Source organism: Chenopodium quinoa, unplaced genomic scaffold, assembly GCF_001683475.1.
Source record: "Chenopodium quinoa cultivar QQ74 unplaced genomic scaffold, ASM168347v1, whole genome shotgun sequence".
Taxonomy (NCBI): domain Eukaryota; kingdom Viridiplantae; phylum Streptophyta; class Magnoliopsida; order Caryophyllales; family Amaranthaceae; genus Chenopodium; species Chenopodium quinoa.
Window position 1 is genome coordinate 715,643 of NW_018743212.1, and position 27,443 is coordinate 743,085.

At 36.4% G+C, this 27,443-nt stretch overlaps 3 protein-coding genes across 10 annotated transcripts; all 3 read left to right on the plus strand.

The window, feature by feature from the left end:
- Nucleotides 1-3,036: 3,036 nt before the first annotated feature.
- LOC110734244 (DUF724 domain-containing protein 6-like) lies at nucleotides 3,037-15,118 on the plus strand. 3 transcript variants are annotated; one of them, XM_021914311.1, is made up of 10 exons: nucleotides 3,037-3,842; nucleotides 5,018-5,161; nucleotides 5,809-6,216; nucleotides 6,919-7,359; nucleotides 10,550-10,616; nucleotides 10,698-10,906; nucleotides 12,727-12,832; nucleotides 12,946-13,320; nucleotides 13,764-13,922; nucleotides 13,994-15,118. In XM_021914311.1, exons 1-10 carry the CDS (start codon nucleotides 3,288-3,290, stop codon nucleotides 14,767-14,769), a joined length of 3,240 nt encoding a protein of 1,079 aa, XP_021770003.1. In that variant the 5' UTR covers nucleotides 3,037-3,287; the 3' UTR covers nucleotides 14,770-15,118. The 3 variants fall into 3 exon arrangements, with proteins under 3 accessions (XP_021770003.1, XP_021770001.1, XP_021770004.1); XM_021914309.1 differs by having other exon boundaries at nucleotides 3,039-3,842; nucleotides 10,698-10,915; XM_021914312.1 differs by lacking the exon at nucleotides 5,018-5,161 and having other exon boundaries at nucleotides 3,041-3,842; nucleotides 10,698-10,915.
- A 428-nt stretch (nucleotides 15,119-15,546) lies between these two features.
- Nucleotides 15,547-20,774, plus strand: LOC110734246 (DUF724 domain-containing protein 1-like). Of its 6 annotated transcripts, none has more exons than XM_021914316.1 (4): nucleotides 15,552-17,040; nucleotides 17,591-17,913; nucleotides 19,076-19,248; nucleotides 20,327-20,774. In XM_021914316.1, exons 1-3 carry the CDS (start codon nucleotides 16,571-16,573, stop codon nucleotides 19,081-19,083), a joined length of 801 nt encoding a protein of 266 aa, XP_021770008.1. In that variant the 5' UTR covers nucleotides 15,552-16,570; the 3' UTR covers nucleotides 19,084-19,248; nucleotides 20,327-20,774. The 6 variants fall into 6 exon arrangements, with proteins under 6 accessions (XP_021770006.1, XP_021770008.1, XP_021770007.1 ...); XM_021914315.1 differs by having other exon boundaries at nucleotides 20,340-20,774; XM_021914319.1 differs by having other exon boundaries at nucleotides 19,076-19,233; nucleotides 20,340-20,774.
- Nucleotides 20,775-20,833: 59 nt separating this feature from the next.
- LOC110734245 (pentatricopeptide repeat-containing protein At5g48910-like) lies at nucleotides 20,834-23,421 on the plus strand. The gene has a single exon (XM_021914313.1). It carries the CDS (start codon nucleotides 21,198-21,200, stop codon nucleotides 23,139-23,141), a length of 1,944 nt encoding a protein of 647 aa, XP_021770005.1. The 5' UTR covers nucleotides 20,834-21,197; the 3' UTR covers nucleotides 23,142-23,421.
- Nucleotides 23,422-27,443: the final 4,022 nt, after the last annotated feature.

Genomic DNA, 27,443 nt, shown 5'->3' on the forward strand with positions numbered 1-27,443 from the left:
ATAATTAACCAACGGAATTAATAGAAATATATATATATATATATATATATATATATATATATATATATACAATTGTCTAATAAATTATATAAACTAACATTACAATTACATACAAAATCAACTAGATCTACACTTGAGACTGGTGGCTCGCGACGGTGGTTGCAGGCTTGGTTGTTGCTGCGCCATTGTTGTTGTGGTGGATGTTGGTTGTCGGTCTTTGTCAACGGTGGTTGTGGTTGTTGATGGTGGTTGTGGTTGTTGTTGTTGACGGTAGCCGTTGTTGTTCGTTATTGATTGGCTTGAGAAATGGAGGACGGAGAGACAAAAGAGGCGACAGAGAGAAGAAAACAGAAGAGGATAAGGGAAAGAAGATAGAAGAAAACATAGAGGAAAGAGGAGAGGAGAAAGAAAGAGAAGAGGAAAGAAGAGAGGAGAGAGAAAGAGAAGAAGAGAGGACAGAGAAATGAGGAAAGAGAGGCGGAGTGTAAAGGGGGGGAGTTAGGGTTAGGATTTTTTTTTTTTTATTTTTTTTTTAAAAATCAAAATTCCGTTGGAAATGGTAAAAATCCGTTAGAAATGTATATGTTCCGACGGATTTTTTTTCCTCGGAATTTACAGCTTCCGACGAAATATTCCGTCGGAAGCAGTAAATTCCGAGGGAAAAAAATTCCGTCGGAATATTCCCGAGGGATTTTCCGTCGTAACTTACCTTTTCCGACGGAATTTTCACACAGACCCAAATTCCATCGGAAAACTCAAATTTTCCGACGGAATTTATGTCCGTCGGAACAATTCCGTCGGAAAACGGCCTATTTCTATTAGTGTTTTATTGGTGATTGAATTAAATTGATTTGAACTATGATTTATGAAATAAAGTATGGTCGGAGGAATTGATTTTAATATTTGTTTTAATAAATGTATTTTTGAAGGATTGATTTTAAAATTATGTTTTGAATGATTTGAAATTATTTATTTTTAAAGGAATTTGGTTTTAAAAAGTATGTTGTATTGTTTTAAAGAATTTTTAAAAAGGTTTATCAAAGGAAGAGTTATTGATTTTGAAAAGTTATTAATATGAGAATTAATTCTCAAGTATTTATTAAAAGGTTGATTTCGAAAGCATGTTGAATAAAATAAAGAGGAGTTTTGAGTTAACCTATTATAAAGGTTGATTTTCATTCAAAGAGGAATTTTATGAGGATTTATTGATTTATTTATTAAAACGCTTTACAAGCATGGTTATTATATTAATCCCACTATGCAGATTCATTGAAGACTATGGAGTTTGTATGACCTAGTCTTTCTCTCAGAATAACCTTGAAATAGTAGGAGACTAGCTTGGGGGGTGTGCACATTTAGTGAGTAGGTTGAGTTTTCGAAAATAATTGATTTTATTAATCATTATTATTGAGTTATTGGAATTATTTTGAGGATATTTGAGAATTGGTTTTCAAATGAGGAATTGGTTTTCAAAAGAGAAATTGGTTTTATAAATCGTTTCGTCGAATTATTGAATTATTGAGAATTGATTTGAAATAATGAGTTTTGGAGTTCATTGGATTAATTATTGGAATTGGTTTTAAAAGCATGTATGCAAATAAATTGAATTTACTTATTTTGCTGATGTGAATCGAGTCCCCTCTCTAATAACTATTTTTATTGTTTTATTTAGGTACTCTTTTGGTTTTACCTTACTCTTAAAGTAGGGGTTTTACAAGTGAGTTTTAATAATGTTTTAATTATTTTCTTAATAATAGTTATGGGGCCTTAGGCTTCCAAAGTCGTGTTAATTAATTAGTGAGCTCTCTTATTTCATTAATTAATAATTAGAGCTTTTTATTTAGGTTGCTTGCAGGGCAAGTAGGTTAGATTTAATTTTCCTATATATATTTGATTCATATCAACAATTATAGTAGGACGTTTATGAAATAAAAATCAGATTGTTGAGTTTTAACTCGAAGAGAACTTTGTTAAGGTTCGAACTAGTTGTTAACTAGGGTTTTAGGATCGTTGCTCCTAAGATCAAACTTAGAAGTCGTTGCCTTCTAAGACTATCCTTCAAATTTCCACCATTAAAATCAATCAAATCCTTTCACTAAATATAAACTGTCAAAAATACGCATCACTTGCACTTATCGTACTTAGCATATTTTGCTAACCCGTATTTCTTATAAGTTTTGGTTCACCCTGTTTACCGTAATGGTAAGCAGTGTTGACTAATTTCAGGTGGAGTCAAGAATTGAGCATATGGGAGTCCCGGGAATGTTCTTCACCTAGATTAGGATTGTTGGTCTTAGTTTATTATGAGTACTCATGACAATGGTTTCTATTTATAATTATAGTTAATAAAGAAAGAGTTTGAATTTCCGTTGCAAAGTATTGATTTTGGATAGTAGTTTGAGTAGTCTTGCGTAATCACGCGGCGGTAATACGTCTAAGTCTATCTCTACGGTTTAATTATACGTATTATACTAGTATTTTCGTAGAGGGAGATTTGGGGGTGTCACACTGGCGCCGGCGCCAGGGAGGGGATCTTGGTGGGCGTGGCCGGCGCTGGCCGAGAGCAAGGGAATTGGGCTGGGCAGGCAGGGGTGGCAGGGGGAAGAAGTGGGTGGTGGGTTTTTGTTAAAAGGGGTATTTTAGGCATTTATCTTTTCCCCTCCCTTTTAAAACATTAACAATGGTTAATATGTCCTTAAAATGCTTAACTAATGTTACCACATAATTAGTTTTACAAATTATAGATTACCAAATATAATTTGATATTTTAGTGTTTACCATTGAGGAAAAAAAAAAGCTGATGAGTACCATTCTATATTGAAGGCGTAAAAAAAGTTCATGTGACTTCGGATACAATTCCAAATATAGTGTCCGAAATTTGATATTTTGAAGGCGTAAAAAAAGTTCATGTGACTTCGGATACAATTCCAACTATAAATATGTAAATTTCGAATTTGCAAATGCAGATCCACTTGTAAACTACGGATTTGAATCTAGATCTTGGTGGATCCTGACTGAATACAACTCGTTGCTGTTCCGTCGATTCAATAACTTTACAATTTTACAGACATATCCATTAAAATCAAACGAGGTCACAAGATTGATTTTCTAAAAAAATCTAATGCACTTACATCCCGCCAAAACAAGATTAACGAAAAAAATTAAGGAAAAAAGCAGCTTGTGCTACGGCCTACGGAGTAAAATGCAAGGACAAAGGAGGAGTGAGAGAGTGAAATAATGACCAATTACCCCTTTTCAGTTAGTTTTCCCCCAAATTGAAAAGAAAAATGCAACCTAAATCCAAAACCAAACGTCTCGAAAACCTACGAAAACCCCCCATTTTCATTCCCTCTTCTTCTACTTCTACTACATCTTCTTCACTCCCCCATTTCCCAAATCCAAATCAAATTCACCCCTTTTTCTCACTCGGATCCCAAGTCGAAGTTACTTCCGACGAAGAAGGTTTCAAGGGTGCCTGGTATTCTGCTACTGTCATTCAACCTCCTCAATCAAAGCAGAAACAAGAACAGATTTTTGTCGAGTACAAGAATTTATTGTCCGATGAAAATGGTTCTTCCCTTTTGAAGGAATTTGTTGATTCCGAATTCGTAAGACCTAAACCTCCTGTTGATGAGAATGATAAGGTTTCTTTCGATTTAGACGACGTTGTTGATGCGTTTTATCAAGATGGATGGTGGTGTGGTGTTGTCACTTGTATTGTTTCGCAAAATAGGTACAGAGTTTTCTTCTCCAGTCCGCCTGATGAGATAGAATTTGATGCTCCTGATCTTAGGATTCATAAGAATTGGGTCCATGGCATCTGGGTTCTCCCTCAAAAGCAGGTATCAATTTGCTTTTTAGGGTTTTCCTAATTTGGGGTTTTGTTTTTTTTGTCAGATTTTAAATCTGGGCTGCTTTAATTTTATGGGTTTGTTTCTTTATAGGGTTTAATTGAGGGATTTTTTTTAATTGGGGTCTTTTAATTGTTCTCGAGCTCTTCAATTTGTGGATTGTCCCTGAGATTTCAGCTCAATTTTTTGATTACAGTTTACAGTTATATTATTATGGTTAGGAAGACTGATTTATGGACTTTGTTGGAAATTTAGCTCTAGGGAGTCTTCTGTTGTTGCCTTTTTAGTGGCAGTGGTTGGAATTGTCCGAGTTTCGTCATATTCAGGGCTTTGTTGTGGACCTGTGGTAATTGTGTTTTTGCTTTCTGAATTACTCGTGAGTTCTTGCATTTGTGTGAGGTTTCAGTTCGATTTAGAGCGGAAGCTTGTTGCTCTACCTAAATTATGGGTAGGAAATCAGCTAGCTATGATTGACTGATATGGAATATGTTGCAAATTCTGCTGAGAGCCTGAGAGTATTCATTTGTTGCAATTTATTTGCTACATGTTTTACGATTTGGTTGGAGAAATGAGGACATTTGTTCCTTTTTGTTTGTTTTGGTTTAATGAATGCTTTATAATTTGTGCTGTCCTTTTTAATGTTACTGTAGATTGCCGATAGTAATTATAAATTTAGGGCCCAACGAGCTATTCTTTTAGCTTAATGGTAGCGTCACTCTAGTGGAGGAGTCTTTTGGGATATTAATTTGGATATTTCATAAAATTACATTAATCAGGTACTTCATAAAATTTGCCCAATTATCCTTTTTTGGTCCCTGAACATGTCAATTTCTTATGTCCAGCCCTGCATGGATGCGTGATGTGAATGTTTTCTTAGAAAAATTGTCAAGCTTCTCTACTTCCTCCAATTTGCAAATCTGTGGTTGGCAATGTGCTGGATGACCTTATTTGCTTATACCTCCGAAAAATTGCTGTGTGAAATTCAATTGACTTAGAATTACTGTATTGGTCTTTGTTTGTTGCTTGCCACCTACTTAAAATTTGATCTATGGCTTTTTAATTTGGCTTTGCAATTTTCATGATTAATTTTTTTTTTGTGATTGAAGATTGTAATATAAATGTTTTGAATCTAATAACGTGGTTTGTTGGCAAAATTTTGATTTTAGATTCTAAATTTTTTGATGGAAGAGGGCTCTTTGACAAATTCCTTAGGACGAGATCTATCTTTCTTCGTCCCCCACCCCAAGCTGGTCATGGATATTTGGAGCACTGATTTAGTTTCTAGTCAGAAAGTGTTAGGGGATCACAATGTAAGCTGGTTTTACACTCCTCATCCCTGATTGTTGTATGCCTAAATTCACTTGAAGGCCTTTATTAGAATGTTGAAAACCCTTGACACTAACCCGATCCATCTAATTCAATTGTGTTAGAATCCTTGAGACTTTAACTTACCTTTTCCGTTAGGAGTATGGACCCTTTTTACCTAATTTAAGTTAGTGATTCAAGAAACACACACTAAATCAATTTCTTATGCCCGATTTGTCATTTCACATTTCCCCTCTCATCAATTCAGGTTTGGCTAGCCCCTAACTTGCTAGTATAGTAGACTAGTAGTATATTAAACGTTTAAAGAAAATACATAAATTGTAAAATTTTCTATACGTTTAAGTTGAGCGGTTAAAGTCGTGCCAATTTTGGCCTGAAAATTTCGACACTAACCGATTTTTACGTTTTCGGTTTGTGTTTTGCTACCGTGTCAGATTAACTTTTGCCAGCACTAGATATAAGTCATTTTTTTTTTTGCATGGCCTCCTCTGGAATATGACTTACATCTAAGGTTTTTCTTTCACAAGTCTTCTCCTTCTGTGCAGCTCATTTCACAATTTTAAGTCTTCTCCTATCCATACATCTACAAGCTTGGTGGTTGATCTGGCCTTTTGATTCTTATTCTTGACAGAGAATGAGGGATTTGAATTTTAGCCCAGGAACAGCTGTAGAAGTGAACATTGATCCAGATAGTCCGTGTGATGTTTGGTTCCCTGCAACTTTCATTAAACAAGCTGCTAATAACTTGTTCTTGGTGGAGTATCAAAGCTCAAAAAAAGTCGGACTTCAAAAAGTAGCTGTAGATTCTGATCATATTAGACCTTCACCTCCTAGTTCGAGTAACAAAGCTTTCAATTTACTGGAGAAAGTGGACGCATTTTACGATTATCGTTGGTTGAGTGGGGTGGTGACCAAAATTCTTGCAGACGGAAGGTACATAGTTTACTTTAAGCGAACAAAAAAGGAAAAGGAACTGTCTCATGCAGATTTGAGGCTCCACATGGAGTGGAGTAGTGGCAAGTGGATTCATTCTTCCCAGGTAAGCTTTTTCTTAAACCCCTGAGATGATGTTTCAACCAAAAAAATTTCAGTATTTAGTGGCTATATCATTTATTTATCTCTTTTTAAAGTTGAGCTCTGTCTCTCTCCATACAATTTTAATTTCCTTCGTGCAATATTTTCCTTTTCTCTATCCTCTATTTCTTAGCATGTTGGTGGTTAGATGGTTGGTGGGGATTGTTCTATTTGAGGTTGTGATCAGAAATAGCTTTTTGATTTAAGCTATTTTCCTTTAATCTTACATAGTTATTGGTGGTGGTTGTCTTTTAGCAATAGGATTTCTGTCCACACTCCCAAGGTGCTGGGATTGAAACTTAGAAGTGTGAAATATGAACAATCAGTTGATGGAATCTGATCCCCAACTAGACTGTGGAATTGGTCACCTCTTATTTGCAATCAATGATTTGCTAAACAGGGCCCTTTTCTCATTTTCTGGCTTTTAGTTATCTTTGACGTTGATGTTAAGCCTCATGTCCCTTAATTAAGGCAACTGTTTGAGCCATAAGATCTTTATCTGGAAACAGATGGTATGAGCTGTGGGTATATGTCATAATCGAGGAAGGCGCCATCTTTGGGCTTCTAGCTATTTATTGCAGGGCTTATTCCTTTCTTGTGAAGGTCTGACCAATAGCCTTGCTTCTGGTGCTTGCTCTATGTATTTAAACTCTTGTTTCTCTTTTAGGATTCCTCAATGACGTCAAATTCTGAAAAGCGTTCAAACTATATTGTTAATGGTGGTAACAAGGAGAAGACTCGCGCCCCTTCTGAAAGTGCTGGCTCGGATAAACATTTTATCATTAATCTTAGGAGTTGTCAGAAAGAGTTGACGCCTGGCAATGAAAAGGCCAATTACAGCAGCGCAGCACCTAGCAGTAAAAAAACTAAACAGACAAGTGCTAATGGCAATGCTAGTTATCCCAGACCTTCAAGAAAATCGAATGATGAATCTGCATCTGATGTGCCATTATCTCCTGAAACATGCAAATCAAAAACGCAACAAATGGAGGGATCAAGTAATGTGACTTCAGTAGATTTTGATTCCCCGGCACCTGGTCATCCTGAGCATTCTAATTTGAAACAATTTGAAGACATCAGTCAGCCTTCTTATCCTACTGAGATGAAGGTATGTCTCTGGAATATTCTTTGTGTTATATCACTTATATGTACATTACTATTGGCCAGTGGCATGAGCAAGCTGTTTCTGAACGGGCCAACTTATTGCTTTTTTATACAAAATCTGTCACTATTGATATTCCACTCTCGCAATACAAATATAATCCACTCTATAGTTTTTGCACAATAAGAATATTCCTAGGAAGTGAGATTGTAGGAAATGGATATTGTGGTCTTGTATTGTGCAGGGGTGGGGAAAGGAGTGAGAATTAGAACATCAAGGATTTTACTTGTCACCACTCCTGATGATTTTTGTAAGCTCTAAAAAAAGCTCTATAGACTAAAAGTGTTCCTTTTGAAAGGTAAGAAATGCTCTATATCATTGAAATAATCTTAAAAACGTTACTCTTTGTTGGGACGTAGAAAAGGCTTTATAGAAATGGGAGACCTAAACTAGATTTGATTGTAGGCTGCTTTTACATTTATATGTTAATGGCTGTGAAGAGTTTCCTATATTCTTAATTGGTGTACAAGCAGAAGTTATTCATATGGCCTTTATTTGTAAGATGCCTAGATGCCCCTGATGGCTAGTAAGGGAGCATCAGTTACTGTAGTCTGGTTCTGTACAATGATGCTATATTTATTTATGGAAAAATTGAAAAGAATAATCCCACCTTTGCTCGATCTGCTCAAAACGAGCCAACCTTTGCGTTAATTGGGAACAATCCCACCTTTGCTCCCTATTTCTCAAAACAAGCCTTTAATCGGTTTTTAAAAATGGTAACTGGTTTGTGAAGGTGACTTGCCACGTGTCACCTTCCAATTGGTCCTATTTTTTAAAAAATAATTAAAAAAAAACAAAAACCAAAAATAATAATTAAAAAAGAAACTAATTAAAAAAAAAAAAGCCCCTTCCCTGCCCCAGCTGCCCCGCCTGTACGACCATCCTTCTCCCCGCCTGACCGCCGCCCTTGCCTAAACGGCCATCCCCCTGCCCCCCTTGCCTTCCCTTTTTCCGGCAACCAGTCATTATGAGGTTGATGTTTTTACTCAATTCACCATGTTTTTCTTGTTGTAAAGTTCTTTTGATATAACATAAATGAGCTGATTCATCGGGGGTGGTTGTTTTCGGGGTAGGAAGGGGGTTTTCGAGGTGGGGGATGGGGTTTTCGGGGTTGCTGGGTGGTTGTTTTTGAGGTGAGGGTAAGGATTTTTGGGTGGCTGGGTAGGGTTTTCGGGGTAGGAGTGGGGTTTTTGGGGTGGCTGGAGTGTTTGGGTTGGTTGGGTGGGGTTTTCGGGGTGGCTGGGTGGGGTTGGGCTACCGGGGAAGGCGGCTGGGGGAGGGGTTGCCGGGGAAGCGGTTGTGCTGTGGTTTGGTGGGAAAAGGGTGGGAGGAGAGAGATTAAGGGAAAAATTAAAAAAAAAATAAAAAAAAAAACCTGTTAAATAGGTTGTGGGTAAAAAGATCCATTTTGAGAAAATGGGGGCAAAGGTGAGATTGTTCCCAGATAATGCAAAGGTGGGCTCGGTTTGTGCACATCGAGCAAAGGTGGGATTATTTTTTTCAAATTTTCCTTTATATATTTATTTTTGAATAATTACGTTCTTCTGTATACCACTTTTACAAAAAATTTCTCGTTTAGCTTCCCAAGAATTGCTTTGTTGGACAGTTTGTCAATTAACAATACTATAGAACTATATTCTTTAGTTTCCTTTTCACTTGCAAAAAAGAGCTGATCCTTCTGCAAAAAGCTATAGTTAGTAACTTAGTAATGCTGATCTAATATTGACCATAACATCAGTGGAAGCCAAATGGAGTGAGCCATATCAAAGAGACCCAGAAAATAATTTTCTTCATGGTTGTGGCCAGAGTTCGGTACAAAAGAGAAGATGGTTGCCTAATGAATACAGATTAGTCAGAAAAAGAAAAGAATATATGCTTTAAGCAGCTTCCGAAAGGAGGAGAGAAATGCTAACTACTTTGTGATTACACACATTCAACAACAAAGACAATTAGGCAAACAAACCAAGTATGATGAAAACAAGGAGAAATTAACCGTGGGAAACTTGAGAACTGGGAGAAATCCACCAATCCAGTATAAAGTAATACTTTGATAAAGAATAATGGAACTTACAAGCTTCAATTACACCATTAAAGCTCCCACCTCAATACAACTCTCTCTCACACTTAAGAGTTAAGACCTAAGTGCTTAGGCTATTACAATCGAGGCTCTCTTTCTCTTCCTAAACATTCTACATCTCTTCCTTTTACCCTAGTACGATGACTAACACGAGTATGCATAGTGCAAGGCATAAAAACACTCAAACAGACAAGAAGTTTCCATGTCACTCGATAGAGCATAACTCGAGTGAACAATCCCCAGGTTCTGAGTGAATCAAGTCAGGTTCACTCGAGCCTCTGTGGTGGTTTGGGCGAATTTTTTTAAGCAGGCCCCAAAACGGACTTCCAGTTACCTTCAAGCATGTTCGCGCGAGCTCCATTTCTTCCACCATGATTTAGCCTTGAACAGCCTCAAGGTAAGCCCTACTTCTGTGATGCCTACCACCTAAATAAAATTAGCGGAATGCTCTAAAGGCATTGAAGGCTGAAGGATTAAGCCATATCTATGAGTGTGATTAAGGAATTGACCCACATATGGCAAGTGTAGGGTAAGGGGTATGCCCCATGATGAAAGGTATTGCCTAGGATCAATAACACTCAACCAAAAATGCTGAGGGCTTTCTATTGCTCCAGATGCTAGTATCACTTTTCCATTAACATGCTCCATTGTAATATTGCATGCTAATAACACCCCGATGTATTGCCATATACTACCCTAAACCCCTAATGGCTAAAAGTTTTGAGTTATCATATTCAGTGTAGAGCGAGTAAAATTCTTTCCACTGTAGTATTAATCAAATAGATTGCTTTGTGAGGTAGTTTAAAACAAACTTTTTGTAAAAAGTGGAATGTAAATGATAATTTCCTACATTTTTTTCAAGATTTACTATTCATGCTAAAGGATGACTTGTGTGTAGAAGGTTCAATAACGCTGAATTCTGAATGCTTCTTCTTTCTTTTGCTTTTCCTTCTCTCAAATTTTTGTTATGTGGTTGGTATACTTAATTGCCTTCCATTTGTCATTAACTCATTACTTGATGTATAGATTGATCCTTAACAGTTTGATTTTCCTAATTAGGTGGACCATGAGAAACAATCTGCCTTGAGAAAGAGAGGAAGACCAAGAGTACGACCTTTACTGTCAGGTATTTAATATATTTTTATAAAAATTTCAGCATCTCTTTTGATGGAAATTGTCGATTGAGCATAACTTTCATATTATTTAGGGGATGCTGTTGGAGATACTATCGACCAAACCCCAAATACAAGTGACGTGATGAAACCATTTGGACCTATAGTCATAGGGCTGACGCATAATGGCAAGATGATTGACACACTAGGTGAAAGTTCAAGTCAGCAATTGATATTGGGGCATAAAAAGGCTGTAGATGATGAAGAGAAAAACGTGGATTCTTCAGCAGATCATGAAAGCGTAGTAAGCAATGTAAATAGACAACACTTTCATTCCATTTGTTCACAATGAAACATTTCTTTCTTTCCCCAAATTTTCTTTTTTCCAAGTAGCTGATTACCTCTAGTTTATATATATATAGGATCAAATGAGAAGTTCCTTAAAATGAGAAGGATTTTATGTGCATAATTTTTGGACTGAATGTGCATATTTTTCGAACTAAATGTGCAAATAAAAATTTGACATAAATTCAATGTGCATAAATTTTGAACATAATGTGCACATTTTCTGATTTTCAGAAAATTCAAAATTTTTATTAGTTCGAAAATCAATTTTGCACAGTTAGTGAAAATAAATAATATGCACATTTAGTGAAAAACTTTTGCACATTTCTTCCTTTTCATTCTTCTCATTTTAAGAAACTTCTCATCGGATCCCAACCCTATATATATATATATATATATATATATATATATATATATATATATATATATATATATATATATATATATATATATATATATATATATATGGATATTTTTTATTTTAACAACTGACAAAAACCCGAAAATTGTTTTTAACACCCCAAAAAAAAAAAATGTATTTTAACACCAGACAAAAACTACAAAAATGGTTTTTACCACCACTTAACTGATTCCGTTAAGGAATCCGTTAAGTGGGGTCATGAGCCACGTGTCGCTTTATTATTGGCCAAAAAAGAAAAAAAAAATATAAAAAAAATAAAATAAAAAAAACCTAAAACTACACAGCCACCCTACCCCCACCACTGCCACCTTCTTCTTCACCTTGACCCACAGCCGCTGACGCAGCCACCGCCGCACCACCTCCCCCTCCCTCACCGACCGACCTAAACCCATCCCCACCCTTTTCCCACAGCCCTAAACCACCCTAGCCCCACCACCGCCATCACCAGCCACAATTTTCGATTTGCTCTGATTTTCGATTTGCTCTGATTTTATGGCTGTTGCTCCAAGAACGGCCACGAATTCGGCCATTGATGGCCGAAATCGGTCGGTTAAGGCCACTCAGCCCCAAAACCGGCCGATTTCAGCCATTAATGGCCGAATTCGTCGCTGTTTTTGGGGAAGGAAGGTTGCGGAAACGGCCAACCCCACCACCCTTGAATCGGAAACAGCCAACCCCACCTAACCACTAACCCGATACCCAACCTCACCTTCGAACACCCAAACTTCACCGGATCCTGAAACCCAAGCCGACCCTATACTGAACACTAAATCCACCCCTTCTCACCTGAACTCCCCCTCACTGGACCGCCATAGAAATTTCGAGGAAGGAGGAATGGGAGGTAACTGTTCATCGACAGGGGTAGGGGGCTGCTGTTCGTCGACGGGGAAGGGGTGGGAGGCTGTTATCGTCGGCAGAGAAGGGATGGGGGGCTGCTATCGTCGGCAGAGAAGGGGTGGGGGCAGCTAGGTGAGGGAGGAGAAGAAGGTGGTGGGGCTGGGGTGGATGGGTAGTTTTAGGAATTTTTTTAATTTTTATTTTTTAAAAACAAGTAAAATGTGACACGTGTCGCTGTGGACCCCACTTAACGGAATTTTTGGACGGAGACCGTTAAGTGGTGGTAAAAACCATTTTTGTAGTTTTTGTCTGGTGTTAAAATACATTTTTTTTTTGGGGTGTTAAAAACCATTTTCGGGTTTTTGTCAGGTGTTAAAATAAAAAATATCCTATATATATATATATTGAAAACTCTATTGTTTTATCAATCTTTCTCGAACCTCCTCGAGTTTCCTGGAGGAATGTCTTCTTTCTCTCATTTAGGAATCCTAATAAAGAAGGATATCTTTCTTTTCTGTTAGGGGAGTGAGCAACAGAAAGAAGGTGAAGTCACCAATCAGAAGAGGAAGAGAGGCCGGCCACCTAAAGTGCTGTTTCGGCTTGGTAGTCCACAGACTAAAGAAGCAGGTATTTTTATATGCAAGTATACATTAATCATGCAATTTATTATATTGAACTGTGGGTTGAAATTCTTACTATTTTTGTATTTCTCTTATTGGGTGTATATTAACCACGTGCAGTGCCAAAATTTGTGGAAGAGGAGAAGAAAGATGAAGCTTCTGATGCCAAAGATGACGATGAAAGACACTTTCCAACAAATGAAGTTGAGAAGCTTGTTACTATTGTTGACCCTTCTGGGAATAGCGACTCTGCACCTACTGATTTTCATGATAAAAGCGTGAGGAAATTTACAGATCAAATTAAGTTACTAAGTGACATACGTAGGCTGAGTACTAGAAGTACTTTAAAAAAGCAAGGGAGAAAACAAAGGAAAGTCCCAACAGAATCAATCATGGTGGATTCAGATGAACCTGTCAAACCTGTTGCTTTGAGGACTGTATTGAGGAAAGGAAGGAAACAGAAACCAACCAAACTGGTTGATCCTCAAAGAGAAGGTATTACGCATCTTTATACGGGTAAAAAGTTAGGTTTGACTTCTTTTTTTTCTTTTTTTTTTTTGGGGGGGGGGGGGGTGGGGGCGGCGTGTGCTTATGGTTGTTGGGCTTTTTAGTGCTTTGTTGCACCACATGGCTTGTTAAAAGAAACCTGTAAAGGCTACATGAAGTCAGCTTTGTGGGCATTTTTCACTTCTCACCCTATCAAAGGAGATGGTTCATTTAACGACTGTAAATGATTTATGTAGCTTTGAGCCTTTGAAGGAGTTTTGGGACCTTTGCAGTTGTCAATTTATTTCTAATACTGGAGTATTTTAGTGATTGGATCTGTGCGGTCTTGAAAATGAAAACCCTATTTTTATCCTCTGACTTGCAACTTGCTTAAATTTAGGTGATCTTTTTCTCATGCTTTGTTGGATGTGTTTTTTGTGTGGATTTGGCAGATGTTGTAGATAATTCAGGAATCAAAGCAATTGAGGTTTATAACAATGTACCTAGAGAGTCTGACAAAGCTGTTGCTGGAACCTCCAGCAATGCTTCTGATGATGATAGGCCATTATCAGCCTGGTTTGAAGGAGCACATTCTCCCACAACTGATGCAAGTAAGATGCTGCATTTACATGCTTATATCCTCTGTTTGATTATTGCTAAAACTTTTAATTAAAATTTGCAGGAATCCCTCCGGGTGGGACTGCTAATGAATCTGGTGAGAGTGGAGATAGAGGAGAAGAATTGAAGACAACACCTGTTGGTCTCCGTGAAGAGAATGAACAAGATAATAGGTGCACTTCAGCTGAAAATGTCAGCCAAGAGCAATACAAGAATTTCGAAATGCCAATACAATCACAATCCACTGCAATTGTGCCTGTGGAAAGTCGAGACTTGCCCTTTGTAAAGAATTCCCTTATCTGGGAGATGATAGAGAACATGGAAGTTTTGAAGCGAATTCCTCAAAAGCCGCATTTCCTCCCTTTGTATAATTGCAAGGAAGAATGTCGTGAAGGATTAGCCATAGGCAGTATGGTAACTTTCACCAGTTTAGTGGAGAGAATTTCAAAGTCTCTTTTTAGTGAACCCAAAAGCCTCTTGGATGGGTATCTGGAAGCTCTTGTTGACTTGGAAGAACTAGGGTTTAATGTAGCACCGGTGAGAGAGCAATTAAACAAGATGATAACCATAAAAGGCAAGTACGAGCATGCTCAAAATACGTCTAAAGAGATTGAGAGTCAGATCATGGAGCGTAATTTTGAGAAGTCACAAATCAACGAGGAGGTTGCAGAGTTTGATAAGAAGATTGCAGAACTAAAGGAGAAACGGGCCTTAGTAGTTTCAAAGAAAGAGAGAAAGGATGCTGAGATTGCATTGCTGCAGACGAGTGTGGATGCTGTCAAGGGTGCCCTTGCAAACGCTGAAGAGGAGTTTGAGAAAGTAACTACCTCACTTTGGTAAACATTGTTCGCTTGTATACATCTTTGTAACTCTTGTGTGTACAGAGCATTAGCGGGTCTAGCTTGTAGTGCTAGAATCTGAGTAGGTCTAGGAAGTAGTGAAAGACAGGAAAAAGAAAAAGGAGAGGGTTTCATCTGTCTTGGCAAACTTGAGGTGGCCAATGTTAGAATTGCTCTATATGCTGCTGCAATATCGCAGTCAGAATTTGCTGTTTGTAGTGCTGTGACTGCTGTCTACAGGATCATCTATTATACCTGTTTGTCCTAGACAAAGTTCTATTGTTACTGCTTAAATTGAGCATCCTAGGTTGCATTGCATGAACCTGGTGGTTGAAGGCCTATTCTTATAATCTTAAGTACCTTGGCAAAGAAAGATGGGAAGGCATTACTTATTCACATGACTACATAATTGTGTAAACGTGGGGAAAAAAAAAATCATATAATGCAAAGAAGAAGGGATTTTTTTTATTTTTTTATTTTTTTATTTTTTTTTATTATTAAATTCGGATTTTGATAGGAACAGATGAGATTTATGTTTGAACTAAGCTGAGTTTTATTCGCTAATTAATTTTTTTTTTTTGATATTAATATGATATTCTTTTCTTATTATGTATTGGGTAATCATATATTGATATAAGAAGCCAATTTGGTTATAAAAGTTGGAATGGAATAGTATGAGAATTAGACAACAACCAAAAGTCTCCGTATTAATCATAAAGTAGATTACACATTAGAACATTAGAGGTAGGACCATACAACTTCTTTCTATTAGAAAACTAAATATTCTCGGTGGGCAAGACAACTAAACTTAAATAACTTATCTGAAGTTATTAAACCTTATTAAACTTATTAGACCTTATTGGACTTATTAAAACTTATTGGATCTTATTAGGCCTTGTTATACTTGATTAGAATTTATTGGAACTTATTAGATCTTATTGAACTTATCAGACCTTTTTAAATTTATTGAATTTTATTGTAACTTATCTAAACTTATCTGAGCTGATCTGAATTTATCAAACCTAAAACTTATTTTTATAAGGTGAAGAGAACAAGTGCTTAGAGTCACTCATTTTGAAAAATAAAGTGTTAGTAAAAACTCAAACCATTAATGTCACACTTTTCTTTAATTTTTCTTTTCTAATTTATATGCGGAGAACTTAATATTGTATTTGTTAATCTTGAGGCTAATTCATTATACACATTCAACGTTATTTATTTCATATTCTATCTAACTTAATTTCTTTTGAGAAAACAATCAATACAATCACGAACTCATCCTTTCCTCTCCCTTCCAAACTCTTTATATGAAATATGAAAATGCATTATTTTAGTTTTAATATACTCCCACTGTGTTTTATTAATATTACACTTTGAGTAAAAGTGACGATTCAAGAGAGAAAATAAGAGTGACGATTCAAGTGAAATATAACAAATTACGAGATACTTATAAGTTTTTTTTTTTATTTAATTTTATTTTTGGTGAGAGGTTTATGTCATAATATATATGGGAGTAGTATAAAGATTTTTCAAAATATTTCCCAAAATATAGGGAATGAAAAACAAAAACAAAAATATTGTATCAAACTTTAGTCTCCAAAAGACCAAAATTTTAAAAAGTCTCGAAAAGAAAAAAAAACTATTTTTCCCATTCCTTTACGCAAAAAAAAGAAAAAAAAGTTTTAAAAAAAGCCTTTTTAATACAACCCCCAAACAAGTACCCCTTCCTTCTCTTTCTTCCTTTCTAACATCACTTGAATCGTCACTCTTATTTTCTCTCTCCTAACTTGAAGCATTCATCAATGGCGGAACCTGAATCCGAATACGAAGAAATCTTCAAGAAAGGCACCATAGTTGAAGTCAGTTCTGAAGACGAAGGTCTCCGAGGTTCCTGGTACACTGCTACTGTTCTCCGCACTATTTCTCGCAAATCCCGCAAAATCTTCGTTGAGTACCACAACCTCATGGAAGACGACGCTGGTTCCAAGCATCTCTGTGAGTTCGTTGACGCCATTCTTGTTCGCCCTATTCCTCCTCGTGAACCTCATCGCATTTACTCTCTCATGGATGATGTTGACGCCTTCCATAACGATGGTTGGTGGGAAGGTGTTGTTACTCGAATTCTAGAACCTTCTAATTGTTACTCTGTTTTCTTCCGTTGTTCTCGTGAGCAGATCGATTTCTTCTCCTCCGATCTTCGCTTGCATCGTGAGTGGGTTCGGGGTAATTTGTGGGTCCCGCCATTGGAGCATCATGCATCTCCTTCTTCTGGGTTTGCTGCTTTCTCTCTCCTCCCTATTGAATTCTTCAGTAGTTGTATTTAATTTCTGGGTTGTTTTATGTACTAAGATAGTAAGATTGATTAATGGATGGGGTTTTTAATTTTGGGCTAGCTGTCAATTTTATGATTTCTGAGATATTAAATTAATGAGTGTTTTTTTTTTTGGATATATGTTTGTTTTGGATATTTACTTATTTAGTGAGTTATTGTACTAGTACAGTAATTTCGAAAATTAAAATTATCCCATAAATTTAGTTATGTGGGTGTAGAAAAGTTTGATTGGAAAGGAAATTATATGCTAATTGATGGGTATTTACATTTATGTTGATATATTATTAGTGTACAAGGAAATTAATTTTGGAATAGTTATACTTTTAATGATCCCATATGTTGATTGTGTGAGAGAACTAGGGAAGTAAATATTGGTTAGTTTTATTTGTGTTGTCATCATGTTAACTGTTGTTGGCGTATGATATGGGTACAAATAAGGGAAAAATGAAGAGAACAAAATAATGCTTATTAATTATATGCTAATTGGCAGCCTGAGGAAAAGGAGTGGAGAAGATGGGAGAAATGGTAGTCATACATCGGGTGATAAGGATAGGGTTACGAGTAATGGAGTAGAAAGAGATGTAGGAAGGAGAACTGCCAATACTCCGACTAAACAAGATGGTGGGTTCGTGTCGAATGGAAGATGCACTGAAGAAAGGAGGAGAAGCAACCGTTCCATAAATAATGACATTGTAGCGAAGAAAAGAAAAGATGTAAAACTGAGTATAAGTAGCAATGGTGTGTGCAAGAAACATAAATTGATGGTAAACGGAAATTTAAAAGAACCACAAAGGAGAGCTAGCAAAAATTCAGGTATAATTGTTTGCTATCTAAAATTCAATGTGGTGTTTTATGGTTGCATTACTTAATCTTGTGCCTGTGCTTGAATTTATTATTGTCTTCTAGAATGAAAGACTCATTTTTTTCATGGGCCATATCTTAAGAAAATGACAAGAATATTTCAAGGTGTGTCAATGAGAAAAACATTATTAGATCGACTTTTGTAAGGACATTTTGTATGAACGAGCCTACGAGGAAAAACATTATTTTGTGGCATCTTGGTAGATCAGTCTCCACATGTAATAATAATATAAAAAAACCCCATAAATTTTTAGTAATACGTAATCATAGATATTTGGTTCTAAGTGTTTGGAAATAAGATTTGGTCTGCTATAATAAAATTAACAAGTTTCTAAAATAAGGTGAAGAGAACAAAATCACTTCATATCCCTTAGCATCTACTTTTCTTTATAGTTTTGTAGTTTGCCTCTTGTTTTCTATTCCTGTCCTTTTCAATTAAAAACAAGTGGGTGCTTCATAGATGATTACTATTTATGGTTGCTTCCCTGCTGTTGATGGCTGTAATGCTTGTATATCGCAATCGCACAATAAGATCTGATACAAAAGTGAGCTTTAGTTTCCGTATTAGGATTAGACAAGCAATGTGGGGCAATTAATTTTCTCTCCTTTTCACACTCCACTTGTGAGACATGGATTGGAAAATTACTCTCACAAGTGAAGTGTGATAATGAGATGAGGATGTGTTAAATATCTACCAGCCATGGGTTAAGAATTTTGTATTGCATTGTGCTAGAGCAGTTGATGGGATGGGAATTGCATGGAAGTCCTTATGAGATGCTAAATTCTGTTTTTCAAAGGGTTGTCATATGAGCATCTGAGTTACCACAAAATGATTTACACGAGTGCAGTCTCAATTTATTACCTTCCTTTCCTTTGCTGAGGGCATGATCAGCCAACTGAATAAGCTGGTCGTGACTAACTTCAATTGAAGATCCTGAGTATATGCTGAGGTCATGACCAGCTAACTAAATATACCAAGAAATAGAGGTAGAAGATAGTAAGATAGTTATTATGACTATGTAAAGTGCTCGAGCAATGATTTCTGCTGTACATTTGTATAACAGTAATATTTATATATGCATTATGTTCCTGAGTCATTTTTCATCTAAAACAGGTCGCTAACTATTAAATGATGAAGGATTCCCTCAAAAGAAAGAAAATTTGATGAAGGATGATCGCCACTCTAGCATTTCACATTTTCCTTATTTCAAGAGCTTTCTATATGATTCTATAGTTTGTGGCCTCACCAACATATTATTTGGAGCTTTTGTGGTATGCACCATATAGGTAAACTACCTTTACAGTTTATCCTATTCAACAAGCTTAAAGCTCCTTAGTTCATATTGTCCGCTGTCTTATTTTCCTCTGTGAAAAGTCATAATGTACCATGTTCTAGTTTACTTTTGACTCGATCCTTTTTGTTGTGTGATACTGTGATGTTGTTTATCTTGGGGCCAACTCTTAGGGTGTGCCATCTGTGTGATTGCGCAGGCCCCCCTTGAAATTAGGGACCTTATAATTTCTAGAAATTATATATTTTTATTCAATTTTTAAATAAAATTCCCCTGCCCCCTCACCACAAGTGCTTTTCTGTCTTTAGAGGAGCTAAATTTTTAATGGACCGGTGGCACTGTTAAACTTGTACTTTGTAGGGCATAAAAAACTCAAGTCACTTTTTTTTTGTTTGTTATTGTAATGCTATACATTTTGTTTCTGTTAATTACACATTCACTCAGTTTTAAAGGACTTTATATTTATTAATAGGTACAAGGCCTCCAAAATATTAGAAAGGACACGTTTATTAAGGACTGATATCAAAGAAGTTTCATAGAGTCCTATACTTGAACATGTCGTTTCTAATATTATCACTTTTGGAAGTCAGTGCAGACTTCTTGGAATGTTCTCTTGAGATCATTTTTTAGTGTTACACAAAAATTATGAACTTTGGTTTTCCGTCATGCAAACTCTTTCCAGAAATGGCAACCTTAGTCTAAAGTCTAGTCAACCTGCCTACGTTTCCAATGTGCCTTCTAAATTGAAGATAATGTGCTCACTAATGTCCCGTGCTTATAAATGCGAGGATCAGCCCTACCACTGCAGAATGATTGCTCATTTCCTATTGTTTAGTCCTAGTTTGGGCATATGAATGATATAAGTTGTGCTTTACTATTAAGGATTTGTCTTTGTGCATCACCTTAATCTTGAATAGAATTGAATTAATAGGCTTCCTTTCGGCAAGAAATGACCTATTTGTTGTGGAGAATCCTTGTGAAGAGCAAGCTTAGGTTGTTTTCATTTCTTATGTAAAAGAAATTTTTTTGAAGAGAAGATTTTTCCATATTTGTCTAATGAAGGTTAGTTAAAGTTGTATTTAACAGAAAAGGCAGGCTAGATATTGGTGATGAAGAATGCAATTCAGTGATATAGGATGCTGCCAGCTACCAAGGTCTTGGTCGCAAGTGATTTTTGAGGCCCTAATGCCTGTGACCAGAAGGGCTCTTGAAGCGGCATTTGCATCTCATCGTCAAGGATATGTATACTTACAGGAAAATTAATGTCTATCTCTTAGTCATTAATATGTTAGAGCTTAATGAGCTTGTAAACTTGTGAAATACATGTTTAAGGAACTTATAGCAGACCTCTCGGTATAAGTTTTTTTTAACAATATTTTTGGTCATGACATGTATCAAGTTTTTTTTAACAATATTTTTCTGGCAAAAAGTCAGACCTCTCGGAAATGTTAGAACCATTTTATTGTGTTATTGTTATATCATATTAGCAAAGGCTTTAATTTCAACACCTTGTTAATTCTCTCTTATGCTATTTGATGATGACTGGCCTGTGATTATAGAGGTTGGGATTTAGCCCTTTTAGGCATGGGAAGGCACATAAAAACAGAAAAGCTTTGGACTTTCCAAAGCCTTTATCTGATAACGGCTTTAGTTCATGAGATGACCACGAGATTAAACCTTGAAAGGTCTACGTAGTCGTACATCCCATAAATTGAAACAATCCGTCACACATACAACCCTTCTGAATGTTGGTGCCCCTGCTGCCTCCGCCTCCGCCTCCACTCCACGGGGCTGTCAACTGCTCGACTACTCCAAGGGTGCATGATATAAAATCCAATTATAGCCCAATTTGAAAAAATACGAGTAGAAGGGGGACTAAGAGTCTCAAGTCAGAACAGATTACTACAGGTTTACTGTGAACCACCAAATTTCAGCTACTGCAGTATGAACACCAACACCTTCAAACCACCTCCTACCAATCTCACTCTCTCTCCTCCCCCAAATTTCCCAGAAATCTCAAACTGCAAAGCTATCAAACACTTTAAACAAATCCATGCCAAACTTATCAAAACTTCCCAAATTCATGACCCTCTCATTTCTGCTGAACTCCTTAGGTGTTCCGCTTTCGCGCTTAAAAATCTCGACTATGCTCGTCTTCTGTTCTACCGTATGAACCATCCCAACCCCTTTTCATACAACACCATTATTAGAGCTATTGTTGATTTACAAGATAACCCAATTGAAGCTTTGTCTATATTTACCCTTATGTTGCGTGATGATTCTCTCTCTCCTAACAAGTTCACTTTCCCTTCTGTGCTTAAAGCCTGTGGCAAACTCAGAAATTTGATTGTAGGTAAACAAGTTCATGCCCAGTTGATAAAATTGGGATTAGAAGATGATGAATTTGTTGTTAGCAATCTTTTGAGGATGTATGTCATGTGTGGTATTATGGATGATGCTCAATTATTGTTTTTTAATAGGGGTTTGCTTGATGATTATAGTGTTAATAGTAATAAGTTTTTGGATAATAATGGTGTTAGTAAGAGGAGGCAAGAAGGTGATGTAGTTTTGTGGAATGTGATGGTTGATGGGTATATTAAACTTGGGGATATGGAAGCTGCACGCCAACTGTTTGATAAAATGCCTCGGCGAAGTGTGGTTTCGTGGAATGGGATGATTGCTGGCTATGCTCAGCGCGGTTGGTTTAGGGATGCTATTGGGGTTTTTAGAGAGATGCAGATGGTGGATGAGAATGTTAAACCGAATTATGTAACATTGGTTAGTATCCTTCCGGCGATTTCCCATTTGGGTGCCCTTGAGTTAGGCAAATGGATTCATTTGTATGCCGAGAGAAGTGGATTTGAGATTGGTGATGTGCTTGGCTCTGCACTGATTGATATGTATTCTAAGTGTGGTAGTGTTGACAAGGCACTTCAGGTCTTTGAAAGCCTTCCGAAAAAGAGTACTATAACATGGAATGCTGTTATCAATGGACTTGCTATCCATGGTCGTGCAACCGAGTCTATTCACTATTTCTCAATGATGCTAGGTATGGGGATAAAACCTAGTGATGTTACCTACATTGGTGTTTTGACTGCATGTAGCCATGGGGGAAAGGTGAATGAAGGCAAGATGTTCTTTGATCATATGATAAGAGTAGCCGGGTTCAAGCCTAGGATTGAACACTATGGTTGCATGGTTGATCTCCTAGGTCGTAATGGACTCTTAAAAGAGGCTGAGAATTTTATATGTGACATGCCCATGAAACCTGATGCTGTCATTTGGAAGGCCCTGTTGGGTGCGTGTAAGATGCATGGGGACATCGAAATGGGAAGACGAGTAGCTAAGCATCTAATGGAGATCGCTCCTGATGATAGTGGATCGTATGTTGCTCTATCAAATATGTATGCATCTTTAGGGGACTGGGATGGTGTTGCTCATGTTAGGTTGTTAATGAAAGATAGAGATGTAAGAAAAGATCCTGGATGCAGCTGGATTGAGCTTGATGGAGTAATCCACGAGTTTCTCGTAGAAGATGACTCACATCCATGTGCGAAGGAGATCCATTTGATGTTGGAGGAGATTTCTAACAAATTACAGTCCATAGGTTATCAGCCAAATACCACACAAGTTTTCCTAAATGTGGATGAAGAAGCAAAACAAACTGCCTTGTACCATCATAGTGAAAAGATTGCTGTTGCGTATGGGTTAATCAGCACCAGTCCTAAAACACCACTTCGGGTGGTTAAGAATCTTCGAATATGTGAAGATTGTCATTCATCAATTAAACTGATATCAAAATTGTACAGCCGGAAGATTGTTGTCAGAGATAGGAAGCGCTTCCATCATTTTGAGGATGGATCGTGTTCTTGTAACGATTGTTGGTGAATTCTCCATGAAATAAATGATTACGTTTTTGTTATTGAAAGATTTGTAGGAACCAGCTCGAGGTCTATGATATACAGAAAGGGCTTGCTGTAATTAAGTAAACTACAGAGTATAGAGAAGTTTTAGTGAGGTATTCTCTTTGACCTCAGCCTCAATAGGTACCCCAGTAATATATTCTAAGCCTCAAGCCCTCAATATCTAGACCATTTAACTATTAGTGATGTATTTTGGGATGTAAATATCCTCAATAAGACATTAGACATAAACAAAGAATTCAAAATTGAATTGTGCACGACCATACATCACATAATGAATTTTTTAGTGAATAGACTATTTTAGTCGCACAGACTGTGGATCGCAGTCTGAATTTTTCACACCAGGCCAATTGCACGGCCGTGGATCATAGTCTGAATTTTCATTGAGTAGACTCTCTATTAGTTGCATCGTCGCACGGCTGTGGATACCAGTAATTCAGCGTAACTTATTCAAGTACGTTCTAGGGCATAAACCCTTTATGATGCACAAAGAATTATTGTGGATTGTGGAATAATGAGGCCAAGCTTGTTGTCTATTTTGTTCCTTTCTCAGATCATTCATACTTTGGACCATTTTCAGAGATTTGGGGACCTAATATTGAAAAATCAAGTAATGGTAAAGTATGCACATGAGACTCACAAAAGGTTGTTTGAAATAATGTACATCCTTGTTGCTTTCAAAAAAAAAAAAAAAAAAAAAAAAAAAATGTACATCCCTATTCGGGCATAAAAAGGCCCATTGGAGCATGAGTTATTGAAGGAAGGTTCCAACCACTCAGGTGGCCTCTTTGATTATCGTTGGGTCCATGAAAATCACGTCGACCTCTTTTCTTCTCGGGGTCTAAAAACTTGAAAATTTTGTGAAAATGAAGACTATTATCCACGCTTGGATCTTTTTTTTTAGAGATTTCGAGATCGGGTGTTGAAAAATCAAGTAATGGTTTGGGATGCATCTAAGGGTCATAAAAAGTTGTTTCACATGTTTGACATTATATACATCCTTTGTCGGATATATAAAGGCCCATTGTGACAATGAGCTAATGAGGGGAGACGTTTTGATAACAAGCTAGATTAGTAAATAGTTAAGAGGCAAAGTGAGCAGTTCCAACCATACAATTGGTATTCGAAGGTTTGTGAGGTCCATGAGAAACATTTTGGCTCCTTTCCTTTTCGCATCTAAAATTCGAAAATTCTTCAAAATGAAGGCTGCAATACATAATCGCAATGATTTTGGGAGCCGATACGGTGTCATAATGATATGATGGTGAGAGATGTATCCTGATATCATAAAAAGTTGTTTGAAATCATATAAAAAGTTGTTTGGAATCGTATAAACCACTTTTCTAACTTTTACGAAGTTTAAATTCTTTCAAATTCATAGAGCATGAGTATAAGACTCTATCAATAACGTCTCAGCGGTCTCAACATAACAATGGTTGACTGGCCGGTTGGTGGTCCAACATGAAATATGCAAAATGGGCAAGTGGCAATTGGCATGTATCAATAGTTAGTAACTTAGTACTGGTATTCATAGAAACCCAATTAGTTACCAAGGGAAATTCGAACCACCTTACTAAGCTAGTTACAATCAACTACTAATATTTAAGACAATAACATTCTTACTCATTATGGCCCAGCCACCGTACAGCTAGTAGGGAAACTACGTATCATTATCAGGGTGGATGCAAACATTTTGCAGGGGAATTTTTATTTAACTCAGAAGTGACTTGTTTGTCTTACATCCATATATATATAGAATATACAATGTTCTTTCATAGAAAATGAATACTCGAGGAGTTAATTTGGTTCACATGAACATAGGGTGGCTATGAAACTTTTTTAGAAATTTCTATTTTCCACAATATTTGAAAGTTGCTTATATATTTTCCGTTGTGTAATTTCTTTAGCTTCAATTCTTGTCACATTTTCGGTATTCCCATTAATTTTTAATAGGCATGGTTTATGAGGATGCCTAATAAGTAATAATCAGTATGACTACCACCCACTAAGAAGATCGCAACCCAAGCTACACCTACCCTTACATTAAGTGAACCTTGCTTATGTCTTAGAACCATTTAGATGTCACGCTCCATGAAATATAGACATAGCCATACGAGCTTACTAAGACTCTTATATTCCGTTCAATGAGCTTAAAGTAAGGGCTGTCCAAACAAGTATTAACATACTTGTACATTGAATAATATGCCAAGTTCAAGCACATTATGTCCACAAAAGTTTGTACCAAATTGAAGGCACGAACACGGTTAATATATGAAATCATAGAACCATGAACAAGCTATAAATAAAGTGACTTCTTTTGATTATTAAATAGTGGTAAGGATTATACCTTCCAACCTTGAGGCTGGGAGTTCAATTCTCATTAGAGTCACTTTGAGGGTAGGGATCCCTTACCCTTCCCCCCTTCACTGAGTGTCTGACCCGCAAATATCGGACCAAAAAAACCGTGAGGTTTGAGGTATGGTCAGAGAAGTAAGCTATTAGGACTAGTTTACTACTCCTGTACTCCGTAGTAACTTACAATGCAATTACTAGTTAATTTAATGAATTAATAGCTGATTGCTATGGTTGTTGATTGAGAGAGATCAGAGACAAGATAAACCTTGAAGAAGAATAGAGTTTTACGCAATTTTTGCGCAATGAATTTGTTACACCCATGTTTATGGAGGTTTTGACTAAGTACTTTTTCATTTAATCTTGCGTATGTAGTACATTACTATCATTTACTTGGTATCAATCCAGATAACTCACTTATTAACACTCTGAGTGCTCTAACTGATTGATTGGACGTACCAAATTAACCTAACTAATTAATTATAACGTACCAAAAAGGATGCGAAAAATGTTCAACAATTGTATCTTTGAGAATTTTATTTTATTTTATTTATTTATTTAATTGACCTTCTATCAATACATTAAATTAATTTCTATAATTGTATACGAGTTATAACTAATTTTCCTAAGTAAGATAAGAATGATATTATTTGTAACAATTTGGCTTTCACGACAAAATAGATACAACTTAATCACCTTTGCCAACCAAGAAGGTAAGAACTCGGAGAATGTAGACGGGAATATATAGATGGTCTTAATTAAAATGGTCCAATTAATATGGAGCTAGCTACGTGCTTAGCTAGTATCTGAATGATCATAAAAAAAATCTAGCATGTTTATTTTTTGATCAAATTGCGAACTACGTGACACATGTTAATACATAATTCGAGCACACGAAAGTACTTTATGATTAGACTATTAGTTGATTCTTGCCTTAATCCCTTTTTAACTATCAAGCATTTTGACTTTTCTTATATAATATAGTAATATCTTACATATGTGTAATGTATATAAGTCAGCAACCGAGAGATGATGCCTCGCATCCTCAAGGTGCGAGGTTCAATCCTCACCAACAATAAATCCCACCCCCTATTCATTTAGGGCATTTTCAGCTAGATTTTCTGTGATAGGAGCCTTCGGTTGGGGTCTAATTGACCTTACCTTATATATATATATATATATAGGGGAGGGATGCGGTAAAAATCCCTCCTTATATAAGAAACCTAGTTATATAGGAACCAACCTCAGCTGTAGGATTAAGTTACTTTGGACGGTTAAGATTAAAACACATATCCTCCCTCAAACCCTTTACCAACCGTCCAATAAAAATTTTGGACGGTTAGATCAAAAGTAATAAACGCCTGATATTAGTTCTTATATAAGATTGAGTTCTTATATAGAGGAGGGTTCTTATATGAGCTTTCATATATATATATATATATATATATATATATATATATATATATATATATATATATATATATATATATATATATATATATATATATATATATATATATATATATATATATATATTTATATATATAAATAAAGTCAGCAACTAACCAACTGAAGTACCTAAAAAATCATACTATTCAATTGCATGTTTTTATTGCATTGCACTTCTTCCCCTCCTTCCCACGCAATAGTAGAAGGACAAATTGAACATTCCTCAATCAATGCACTCCACTTGAAATATGAAGCAAATAAAAGTGGCATGGTGGTCTTCAATCTCGTCTTACCAACATACAAGTGTAGTGTAAGAATCGAATATTCAGTAAAAACATAAAATAGTAATAGTTTTTTGTATTATCACCATCTTTTGTCATGGTGGCCGGCGACTAGGGTGGTTGACGGGAAGAGTGTAGGCGGCGGCTAGGGCTTGAAAGAAGTTAAAAATAAAGTTTTATTGCGG